Here is a 12,151-nt window from a genome sequence, read left to right on the forward strand (position 1 = left end):
TTTGGTGGAAAAATTTATTCTCTTATAGAAATAATTTATTTTAGTTACAAAAGGTTTTTTAACCCAATTAATTTCCTTTAAAATGAGCTATTGAACAACCCTCTACGATGTTCCAGTGCCAAGCTATCTCTGGATACAAAAAAAAGAAAAAATAAAAAATATCCCGTTAAGGCAGAATATTGTAATAGCTGCCACTTTTCTTGATTTTCAAGCCAATATATTTCCCTTGCTGTTCAAGCCAAGGGACAGAAAGTTTCCTATACAGGGGTTTCGGACAAAGCGGTTCTAATGGTGTACTTTTTGTTTTGATCTGACTCCTTTTTTAGGAACTATGAGTTTTTATATTTCTTAACATTGGACGTGATCGTCTCTTACTAGGTTGCTAGCTACCAATGCAACCCGGATCTTTGAAAAGACTGTAGTATGAAAATACATCAAAAATGCAATTTTTTTGACAAAATTGATTCTACTTTAAAAAGTATTTTATTTTTAATTACAAAAGTGACTAGATGCTGCAATTGCCTTTAAAATGAGCTATTATACAACTCTCTATGATTTTCCAGTGCCCAGCTAGCTGAGCATGAAAAAAAAGCGGAAAGAAAAAAATATCCCATTTGTGGAGAATAACGTGGTAAAAGTCTATTTTCTTGATTTTCAAGCCAAAATATTTTCTTTGTTATTCAAGCCAAAGGGCGGTAAGTTTCCTTTATAGAGGATTCGGACAAGGCGGTTCTAATGGTGTACTTTTTGTTTTGATCTGACTCTTTTTTTAGGAGTTGGGGGGTTTTATATTTCTTAACATTGGAGGTGATCGTCTCTTACTAGGTTGCTAGCTACCGCTGCAACCCGAATACTAACCTATACTATAATTAAGTGGTGTATAAAATTTAGTATAGGTAAGAGGTCGTTCTTTATTATATATCTTTGAAAAGACTGCAGTATGAAAATACATCAAAAATGCAATTTTTTTAACAAAATTGATTCTACTTTAAAATGTATTTTATTTTTAATTACAAAAGTGGCTAGATGTTACAATTGCCTTTAAAATGAGCTATTATACAGCTCTCTATGATTTTCCAATGCCCAGCTAGCTTAGCATGAAAAAAAAGTGGAAAGAAAAAAATATCACGTTTGTGGAGAATAATGTGGTAAAAGTCAATTTTCTTGATTTTCAAGCCAATATATTTTCTTTGTTATTCAAGCCAAAGGGCGGTAAGTTTCCTTTATAGAGGATTCGGACACGGCGGTTCTAATGGTGTACTTTTTGTTTTGATCTGACTCTTTTTTTAGGAGTTGGGGGGTTTTATATTTCTTAACATTGGAGGTGATCGTCTCTTACTAGGTTGCTAGCTACCGCTGCAACCCGGATAATCTTAACTATAGTGAAGTTGCGTATGCAAGTTAGTATGGGGAAGAGTTTGATCTTTATTATATTTGATTGCTTCAAAATTCAAATATCTTTGAAAAGACTGCAGTATGAAAATACATCAAAAATGCAATTTTTTCGACAAAATTGATTCTACTTTAAAAAGTGTTTTATTTTTAATTACAAAAGTGACTAGATGTTGCAATTTCATTTAATATGAGCTACTATACAGCTCTCTATGATTTTCCAGTGCCCAGCTAGTTGAGGAGGAAAATCAAGCGGAAAAAAAAAATATCCCGTTTGTGGAGAATAACGTGGTTAAAGTCAATTTTCTTGATTTTCAAGCCAATATATTTTCTTTGTTATTCAAGCCAAAGAGTGATAAGTTTCCTTAATAGGGGTTTTGGACAAGGTGGTTCTAATGCTGTAATTTTTGTTTTGATCTGACTCTTTTCTCAGGAGTTAGGGGTTTTTATATTTCTTAGCATTGGACGTGATCGTCTCATACTAGGTTGCTAGCTACCGCTGCAACCCGGATCAAAAATGCAGTTTTTGGTGGACAAATTTATTCTCTTTTTAGAAATAATTTATTTTAGTTACTAAAGATTTGTAACCCAATTAATTTCCTTTAAAATGAGCTATTGAACAACTCTCTACGATGTTCCAGTGCCAAGCTATCTGTGGAAAAGAAAGAAAAAAAGAGAAAGAAACAAATATGCCGTTTGTGGAGAATAACGTGGTTAAAGTCAATTTTCTTGATTTTCAAGCCAATATATTTCCCTTGCTGTTCAAGCCAAATGACAGAAAGTTTCCTATACAGGGGTTTCGGACAAGGCGGTTCTAATGGTGTACTTTTTGTTTTGATCTGACTCCTTTTTTAGGAGCTATGGGTTTTTATATTTCTTAAGATTGGACGTGATCGTCTCTTACTAGGTTGCTAGCTACCACTGCAACCCGGATGATCGTCTTTTAAAGAATCTTTATTATAATTCTTTACTATAACAACCAGGATGACGTCAGTTACAACTTGGGTTTCTTTTTATGCTATATCATTACAAACAGGAAAAAGCCTACGGCTTTTTCTTCTTTGAAATAGTAAAAGACGATCCTCAAGCAATCAAGTAGCTATCTAAGTCCAATGTATGCAGCGGTATGTTATTCCAATGATCGTATTTTAATGTACTTTTCTTGATTTTCAAGCCAATATATATCCCTTGTTATTCAAGGCAAGGGACTGAAAGTTTCCTATACAGGGGTTTCGGACAAGGCGTTTCTAATGGCGTACTTTTTGTTTTGATCTGACTCCTTTTTTAGGAACTATGAGTTTTTATATTTCGTAACATTGAACGTGATCGTCTCTTACTAGGTTGCTAGCTACCGCTGCTACCCAGACTAGGTTGATAGCTACCGCTAGAACCCGGACAATTGACAAACACCATTTATGATGAGCTATATTCGCCATTTATTTTACTACACCTAGAACCAGCATATATCAGTTAGTAAGGGAGAGAAATCGTTCTTTACTGTAACATGGGTTCGAATCCCATCGCTGACAGTATTTTATACCAAAGCTAATTATAATCTTGTTTTAGTTACTATGAACTGAAGTTCGTTCTTTACTATAACGTGGGTCCAAATCTTACCGTTGGTATACAATTATGATTTATGTAAAAAAATCATAATTTTGTATAATATCTCATATGCTTTAATATATGTTTCATCTTTTCCATATTGGCCTATTTGTCTGTAATGAAATTGAATGTTCTTATATCGTGTCTTAACTTTGTAGTTGTGATAGCAAATTAGAATCGCTAATTAATTATAGTTAATCAGCATACTTTCCTCTTACACTATCCATGATTTTCATTTCTTTTATTTTTTGTAATAGGTTATGTGGATATTAATAAATCTTGATTAAAGTTTTTATTTTTAGAGTCTGTTGAAAGAAGACTTAGCTCCCACTGAGAAGGCATTGTTGAAGAAATATATTCGAGAAGGAAAAATGAACGGTTTTGAATTATCAGAAAAAGGACTATCAGTTGTCAAACAAAACATGGCAAAGTTGGAGGAGGCCAAATCTGCATATAGAAATCGAGTTAAGGTACGTAGAATTCATATATTGCAGATTCACTAAGGTATTCTAAGTCGGTATAGATTGTCTACCAGGGTGCTTTTATTCCCAGGCTTGTTGTTCTTGCTATTTCTGGAATTTTAGTAGAATTACAGTCGCTTAATCAAAAAGTTTTTGAGGCACGTGAATGAATCTTGCAACATTGGGTATACTGCCCCTCCCCCCTCCCGCCCCTAAAGAAGAAACTCAAGGAACCAGGCAGATAACTAAGTCCAATATATGCAATGATTTGATCGTCTTTTAACATAATTAGTTTCAGCTTAAATTCGATGATTGAGCCTTTATGTACTAACTACATCCAACAACTATGACGTCATTGATCAATATTGTATATAAAAAATTGAGTTTTTCGTAAAAAATAATTGATTTAAAAAAAAAATAAAGTACAAATGGCACTAGATCTAGAGATTTCCTTTAAAATGAGCCATTGAACAACTCTCTACGATGTTCCAGTGCCAAGCTATCTGTGGAAGAGAAAGAATAAAGAAAAAAATATGCCGTTTAGGCAGAATGTTGTAGTAACCGCCACTTTTCTTGATTTTCAAGCCAATATATTTCCCTTGCTGTTCAAGCCAAATAACAGAAAGTTTACTATACAGGGATTTCGGACAAGGAGGTTCTAATGGTGTACTTTTTGTTTTGATCTGACTCCTTTTTTTAGGAACTATGAGTTTTTATATTTCATAACATTGAACGTGATCGTCTCTTACTAGGTTGCTAGCTACCGCTGCTACCCAAACTAGGTTGATAGCTACCGCTAGAACCCGGACAATTGACAAACACCATTTATGATGAGCTATATTCGCCATTTATTTTACGCCATTTATGTTGCTAGCTACCGCTGCAACCCGGATCGTTCTTTATTGTAATTTCCCTTGCTGTTCAAGCCAAGGGACAGAAAGTTTCCTATACAGGGGTTTCGGACAAGGCGGTTCTAATGGTGTACTTTTTGTTTTGATCTGATTCCTCTGTTAGGAACTATGGGTTTTTATACTTCTTAACATTGGACGTGATCGTCTCTTACTAGGTTGCTAGCTACCGCTGCAACCCGGATTACTATCTCTGTTTTTTTTGTAATACTGATGTTTTAACTTGCGTGTAGCTTGCTTTGATCTAACCATTATGTATTCATGAATGAGACCATTTACAGTTTTGACGTTTCTTATATAGATATTATGACGTCACTGCATCAAAAATGCAGTTTTTGGTGGAAAAATTTATTCTCTTTTAGAAATAATTTATTTTAGTTACTATAGATTTTTAACCCAATTAATTTCCTTTAAAATGAGCTATTGAACAACTTTCAACGATGTTCCAGTGCCAAGCTATCTCTGGAAAAGAAGAAAAGAGAAAAAAAAATATCCCGTTTGGGGAGAATAACGTGGTTAAAGTCAATTTTCTTGATTTTAAAGCCAATATATTTCCCTTGCTGTTTCAAGCCAAGGGACAGAAAGTTTCCTATTCAGGGGTTTCGGACAAGGCGGTTCTAATGATGTACTTTTTGTTTTGATCTGACTCCTTTTTTAAGAACAATGGGTTTTTATATTTCTTAACATTGGACGTGATCATCTCCTACTAGGTTGCTAGCTACCGCTGCAACCCGGATACTCCATTAAATTTATTTACACACTTCAAACTATACAAATAAATTTCATTTTTACAGTATTTCCGATTTCTACCAATGATTTCTACTAAGCTTCAAACTTTGGCTTAATTTTTCAAAGTTTCTGAATTTTTGTAATCCCTTGTTAAAGCATATAAAAAATTTCATTTACCAGTTTTTTTCTCTTTAAGCAATTAAATATTTTTTTCATACTAGAATCTAATCAAACATATGATTATTACAACAAGTCTGATTTCTAAAAACTATTTCTAATAAACGTTGCTTTTCCACAATTCAATATATTTTCATACTGCAGTTTAATCAAAAATATTGGATTTTTAAAGTAAGTCTGATGTCTTAAAACAATTTCTACTAAGCTTCAAACTTTTGGTTTTCTTTTCAGAGGCTTTAGAATTTTTGTACTGCCTTATTAAAACATATACAAAAACTTTTGCAATTACTAGTTTTTTGTTCTCTAGGCAATTTAATGTCTTTTAATATTGAATCTTTTCATAAATATTTGATTATTACAGCAAGTCCCATTTCTAAAAATGATTTCTACTAAGCTTCAGACTTTCGGTTTTCTATTCTCATAAGTTTTTAGAATTGTTGTAATGCCTTGTTAAAATACAAATATTGTTGCAATTTCCAGTTTTTTGTTGTTTAGGCAATTTAATGACTTTTCATGCTGAATTTATTCATAAGCATTTGATTATTACAGCAAGTCTAATTTCTAAATACGATTTCTACTAAGCTTCAAACTTTTGGTTTTTGATTTTAGGGTTTTAAGATTGTTTTAATCCCTTTTCAAATATATACAGTTATTTTTGCAATTACCAATTTATCGCTCTTTAACCAATTTAATGTATTTCTCAATGTATGAAAATCTTCAATTTTTCCAACGCCACCAGGCCCCGGTAATGGGCACGCGGCAGGCTTCTATATATAGATTCTCACTGTCATTTGTCTTCTAAACGTAGAGAATTTGAGCCCTTCCTTGATATCATGACGTACAATCATGTATAAGATAGATGAATAATGTCATAATACTAGACTCTAACCAAATATGGCACAAAAGTAAATGCGATATTATAGTGTTAGCTATAATTGCATCAGTACATAATCGCTAATATTATGATGCAAACTGGAAAAATATTAATGGTATCTGAGAAATAATATTAATTTTCTAAATCAAACTAGGAAAATACCTGACAATTTTTAAATTAGCTTTTTTTTTTGTTCGATTTAATAAACGAAACTTTTATTTAGTCTCTTACTTCGAAGCTATAATTGTCTCCTGGAACCAAACTTTTTTTGGCTCAATTTCTAAAGTGCGTACCCTATTTTTTGTGCTACATTTTCGTAGAAAAGAATTTCAATTTCTTATTTGAATTTAGTTTTCAGTTCAGAATCGCTAAGGTTATTATGTAAAGTGCAAAAATATTTATGGTGTCTGAGAAATAATATTAATTTTTTTTTTGTTAAAAATAGAGAAATACCTGAAATTTTTAAAATAGTTTTGTTGTAGGTTCAATTTCATCAACAAAAGTTTCATTCCATCTCTTACTTCAAAGTTTTAACTATCTCCTGGAATCAAACTGTATTTGGCTCAACTTCTAAAGTGCGTATCTTTTGTAGAAAAGAAATTTAATTTTTTATTATAGTTTTCAGTTCAGAATCTTTAAGGTTACTTTGTAAACTGCAAAAATATTTATGGTTTCCGAGCAATACTTTTTATTTTTTATTTCAAACTAGAAAAATACCTGAAAATTTTAAATTTAGTTTTATTTTTTGTTAGGAATTTGCAACTCGATACGGTACTTAAGCTTGTAATGTCATATTATAGTAACAATTACTAAGACATTTGAAAAAAATATGACAGAAGCTTTAGTTGCAATTGTTATTGATAATGGATCAGGTATTTGTAAAGCAGGATTTTCAGGAGATGATGCCCCAAAATCAATGTTTCCTGCTGTGATTGGACGTCCAAAACATACGGGAGTGATGATTAATTCAGGCAGCCAGGATGCTTATGTAGGCGATGATGCTCAAGCAAAAAGGGGAATTTTGAGACTTAAGTATCCTGTAGAGCATGGAATTGTCACAGATTGGGACGATATGGAAAAGATTTGGCATCATACCTTCTACAATGAACTTCGCGTTGCCCCAGAAGAGCACCCAGTTTTACTCACAGAGGCTCCTCTTAACCCAAAAGCCAACAGAGAAAAAATGACTGAAATCATGTTCGAAACTTTTAACACCCCTGCTATGTATGTTTCCATCCAAGCTGTTCTATCCCTCTACGCATCTGGTAGAACCACTGGTATTGTTCTTGACTCTGGCGATGGTGTCTCACATACTGTACCCATCTACGAAGGTTATGCCCTTCCACATGCAATTATGAGATTGGACCTTGCTGGTCGAGATTTGACGGATTATTTGATGAAAATTTTAACTGAGCGAGGTTATTCCTTTACCACCACTGCCGAAAGAGAAATCGTTCGTGATATCAAAGAAAAACTTTGCTATGTCGCTTTGGACTTCGAACAGGAGATGGCAACCTCCGCCAGCTCAGCATCTCTTGAACAAAACTATGAGCTGCCTGATGGTCAGGTCATCAATATAGGTAATGAGAGATTCAGATGCCCAGAAGTCTTATTCCAGCCATCTTTTCTCGGTATGGAGTCTGATGGGATTCACGAAACAACGTACAAAAGTATCATGAAATGCGACGTTGACATAAGAAAGGATCTCTATGGCAGCATCGTTTTGTCTGGTGGTTCTACTATGTTCCCTAGGATTGCTGACAGAATGCAAAAGGAAATTACTACCCTTGCACCATCCACCATGAAGATAAAAGTTATTGCCCCTCCTGAGCGTAAATACACCGTATGGATCGGTGGATCTATCTTAGCTTCCCTCTCAACATTTCAACAGATGTGGATTTCTAAGCAGGAATACGATGAGTCTGGACAATCCATTGTTCACAGAAAATGCTTTTGACTTGCTTATGCTAATAGTAGGCTAAAAATGGCAAACAATGTGATTTTTGTTCAACTTATTCTGTTGAAAGATGAAACCGTCATCATTTTTTGTTTAACCTTGCTTAGACAATGAATTAAGACTAAATTAGAAATATAGTGTTTACCACTCCTTAGTCATCTAGGAAAGACAGTTTTTTCTCGCTTTCTAGTTTTTTTCAAAATATCAGGGTGTCAGCAAATAACTAGCAACCAAGACGACCAGGCCCATAGTAAAAAAAAATTGCCCATTATTCCTAAAACTACAATCACATAAAACTAAGTACGCTATTAGAATCTTATTCTCCAATACTCCTATTTAGGAAACTAACTGCCCCTTGGCTTGAAAAACAAGGAAAATATATCAGTTCAAAAATCAAGAAAAGTAGCTGAACCAAGGTATTCCGCATCGAAAGCAGGTTTGTTTTTCCGTTTTTTTCTCCCCATTCAAGCCAAGGGACGGTAAGTTTGCTATATGGCTGTTTCGGACAAGGCGGTTCTAACGGTCACATCTTGTTTGTTTTGATCTGAATCTATTTTCAGGAATTATGAGTTACTTTAGTTTTTAATATGGGGCGTGGTCGTCTTTAACTAGGTTGCTAGCTACAGCTGCAACCCGGATTTCATATAACATACTTATAGAAGCAACTTTCAAAAGATACGTTTTTAAAGTTATATTGTCAATATATTATTTCAGTTAAAATTGGAATATGGTTCTTTGCTGTATTTTTTTTCAATAAATCGAGCATCTAAATAAGTCCTAAAAATTCAATGATATTTTCTATGAATGATCGTATTTTAATTAGGTTGATAACTTTTCAAGCCAAAGGGCGGTAAGTTTCATTCATAGTGGTTTTGGACAATGTGGTTCTAATGGGTTACTTTTTATTTCGAGAACTGTTTGAACAGTTTGAATGAACTAATTCGAGATTTTATGTAATGACGTCAGTTACAGCTGGGGTTTTTTCTATTCTACATGAACAAACCAGAAAAACTACGGCTTTTTCATCTCTGAAATAGTAAGAGACTAACCTCAAATAATCAAGGTGCTAACTTAGTCCATTGTATGCAATTGTTTGCTATTCTAATGATCGTTTTTTCATGTCATGGCTTTTTATATTTCTTAACATTGGACGTGATTGTCCCTTACTAGGCTGCTAGCTACCGCTGCAACCCGGATTCTTGGAAACAGAAATAGATGAACCTCAAACAATAAAGTAAATAAACAACTAGAATATATAAAATGATTTTTTATTCCAATGATCGTGTTTTAATGTAACAATATACCAGTTACTATGTCTTTACTGTAATAAACAACCAGGATGACGTCAGTTACAACTTGGGTTTCTTTTTATGCTATATCATTACAAACAGGAAGAAGCCTACGGCTTTTTCTTTTTTGAAATAGTAAGAGACGATCCTCAAGCAATCAAGTAGCTATCTAAGTCCAATGTATGCAGTGGTATGTTATTCCAATCATCGTATTTTAATGTAATTTTCTTGATTTTCAGGCCAATATATTTCCCTTGCTGTTCAAGCCAAGGGACTGAGTTTCCTATACAGGGTTTCGGACAAGGTGGTTCTAATTGTGTACTTTTTGTTTTGATCTGACTCGTGTTTTAGGAACTATGAGTTTTTATATTTCGTAACATTGGACGTGATCGTCTCTTACTAGGATGTTAGCTACCACTGCAACCTAAAGTAGGTTGCTAGCTACCGCTGCAATCCGGATAATTGACAAACACCATTTTGATGAGCTATAATCGTCCTTTATGTAACTACACCTGGAACCACCATACATCAGTTAGTAAGGGAGAGAGATCGTTCTTTACTGTAAATTACTATGAGCGAAAGTTTGTTCTTTGTTATATTATGTAACACTTTATACATTCCAGAATACAGTCTTTATGACAGGTTATTTAACTACTGACTCGGACATTATCCTGACTTTTCAACATTTTTACATTACAGTAATCATAGACTGAGATGAATCTATGACATCCTCTTTCCAACCTGTACAATGAATTAGCCGTTCTCTGTCAGCTTTAGGTATGTCCTGTTGCTAGTATTCTAGAAGCGTGGCCATCATTACATCAGAACCTTTCTTATTTGAAAGGTCTTAGACATGTTCAATTAGTATTTTGTCTTTATCTGCTCGCAACTGTCACAATGCATTGTGGGGTATACATCCCTGATGTTAGCTACCTTATCAAGGCTCTCACCAAATAATTTTATTATTGTATTTTCATCTAGAAACTTTAAGCTATCAGTGATTAGTCTTGACTATAGACGCAGAGTCTCTTACAGTTCTCTTGCTAGTTCTGCAGCCCCGACTTATAGTATCGATATCCTTATTATGATATCCTATATCGTCTTCTAATATAACTTTAGTTAGTTCTTTAATGTAAAACAATCTCTGTTGTTTGTGTAGTACTGTTTTTTCAACTTGCGTGCAGCTTACTTGATTGAAACCATTATGTAATTATGAATGAGAACATTTACAGTTCTGACGCTTCTTATATAGTAATTATGACGTCACGGCGTAATGATTTTATTTCATGATGACGTCATAGCGCAACGATATTATTTCATGACGTCTTCAGAAACAACAATATAATTTCGTGTTTTTCTATTCACGTCATAACTCTAATATAAAACTATGATGACGTTCATTATTTATCTAGTAGGGTTTCAGACAAGGTATTTCTAATGATGTACTTTTGTTTTGATCTGACTCTATTTTTAGGAGTTTTGGGTTTTTATATTTCTTAGCATTGGACTGATCGTCTCTTACTAGGTTGCTAGCTACTGCTGCAACCCAAATTCACATATATATTTATTTATGAGAGGCAGCCTGGCCGAGTGGTCCAAGGCACTGGTGTTAGCCACCAGTCTCTTCAGAGGCGTGGGTTCAATTCTTACCGCTGGTATACGATTATGTTTGAAAGACTGCAGTGTGAAAAGACATCAAAATGCAGTTTTTGGTGGAAAAATTTATTCTCTTTTAGAAATAATTTATTTTAGTTACTATAGATTTTTAACCCAATTAATTTCCTTTAAAATGAGCTATTGAACAACCCTCTACGATGTTCCAGTGCCAAGCTATCTCTGGATACAAAAGAAAAAAAAGAAAAAAGAAAAAAATATCCCGTTTAGGCAGAATGTTGTAGTAGCTGCCACTTTTCTTGATTTTCAAGCCAATATATTTCCCTTGCTGTTCAAGCCAAGGGACAGAAATTTTACTATGCAGGGGTTTCGGACAAGGCGGTTCTAATGGTGTACTTTTTGTTTTGATCTGACTCTTTTTTTAAGAACTATGGGTTTTTATATTTCTTAACATTGGACGTGATCGTCTCTTACTAGGTTGCTAGCTACCGCTGCAACCCGGATAACGAGCTTTATTGCGTTCGGTGGCATTTTTATCTCTTTTAAATAAACTTTTCTTATATTTCAGGATGTTAGCTTTATTTTTTGTGCAGTAAAGTTTTTTATTAGTAGAAATTTGGATTGCCCTATTTTGATATTTTTTTTTGGTTATTCTTTCTTTTTTTCCACTCGCGTGAGACCATATTTTTTCAATTCTTAAAATTATTAAGTACAAAATACCCCGTGTCGAGTATCTAAAACCTTGCATAAAAAAAACTAATTTTTAAATTTTCAGGTATTTCTCTTGTTTGAATTAAAAAATTAGTATTATTGGTTAGACACCATAAATATTTTTGCATTTTACATAATAAGTTTAGCGATTCTGGACTGAAAACTAAAATAATTGCAATTATAAGACAATAATATGGAGATACGTACTTTACGGGTTACAAACCAAAAAAAATTTGGTTCCAGGATACAATAATAACTTTGAACTTAGATGAAAAAAAATTTTGGTTCCAGGAGACAAAAAGTAAAACTAATTATAAAATTTCGTGTATTTTTGTAGTTTAAATTAAGAAATATCTATTACTGGTTAGACATCATAATTATTTTTGCAGTTTACAAAATAACTTTAGCAATTAAGCCAAAAAATAAAATTTTGG

The 12,151-nt window shown here is 33.4% G+C and overlaps 1 protein-coding gene across 1 annotated transcript; it reads left to right on the top strand.

Moving 5' to 3' along the window:
• Positions 1–6,975: 6,975 nt before the first annotated feature.
• Positions 6,976–8,103, top strand: LOC148938976 (actin, cytoplasmic A3a-like). Its single transcript, XM_089107397.1, has one exon. The coding sequence runs from the start codon at positions 6,976–6,978 to the stop codon at positions 8,101–8,103; it is 1,128 nt and encodes a 375-aa protein (XP_088963523.1).
• Positions 8,104–12,151: the final 4,048 nt, after the last annotated feature.

Source organism: Artemia sp. Qi Xiang Cuo, unplaced genomic scaffold (assembly GCF_049724085.1).
Source record: "Artemia sp. Qi Xiang Cuo unplaced genomic scaffold, ASM4972408v1 HiC_scaffold_23, whole genome shotgun sequence".
NCBI classification, from domain to species: Eukaryota; Metazoa; Arthropoda; class Branchiopoda; order Anostraca; family Artemiidae; genus Artemia; species Artemia sp. Qi Xiang Cuo.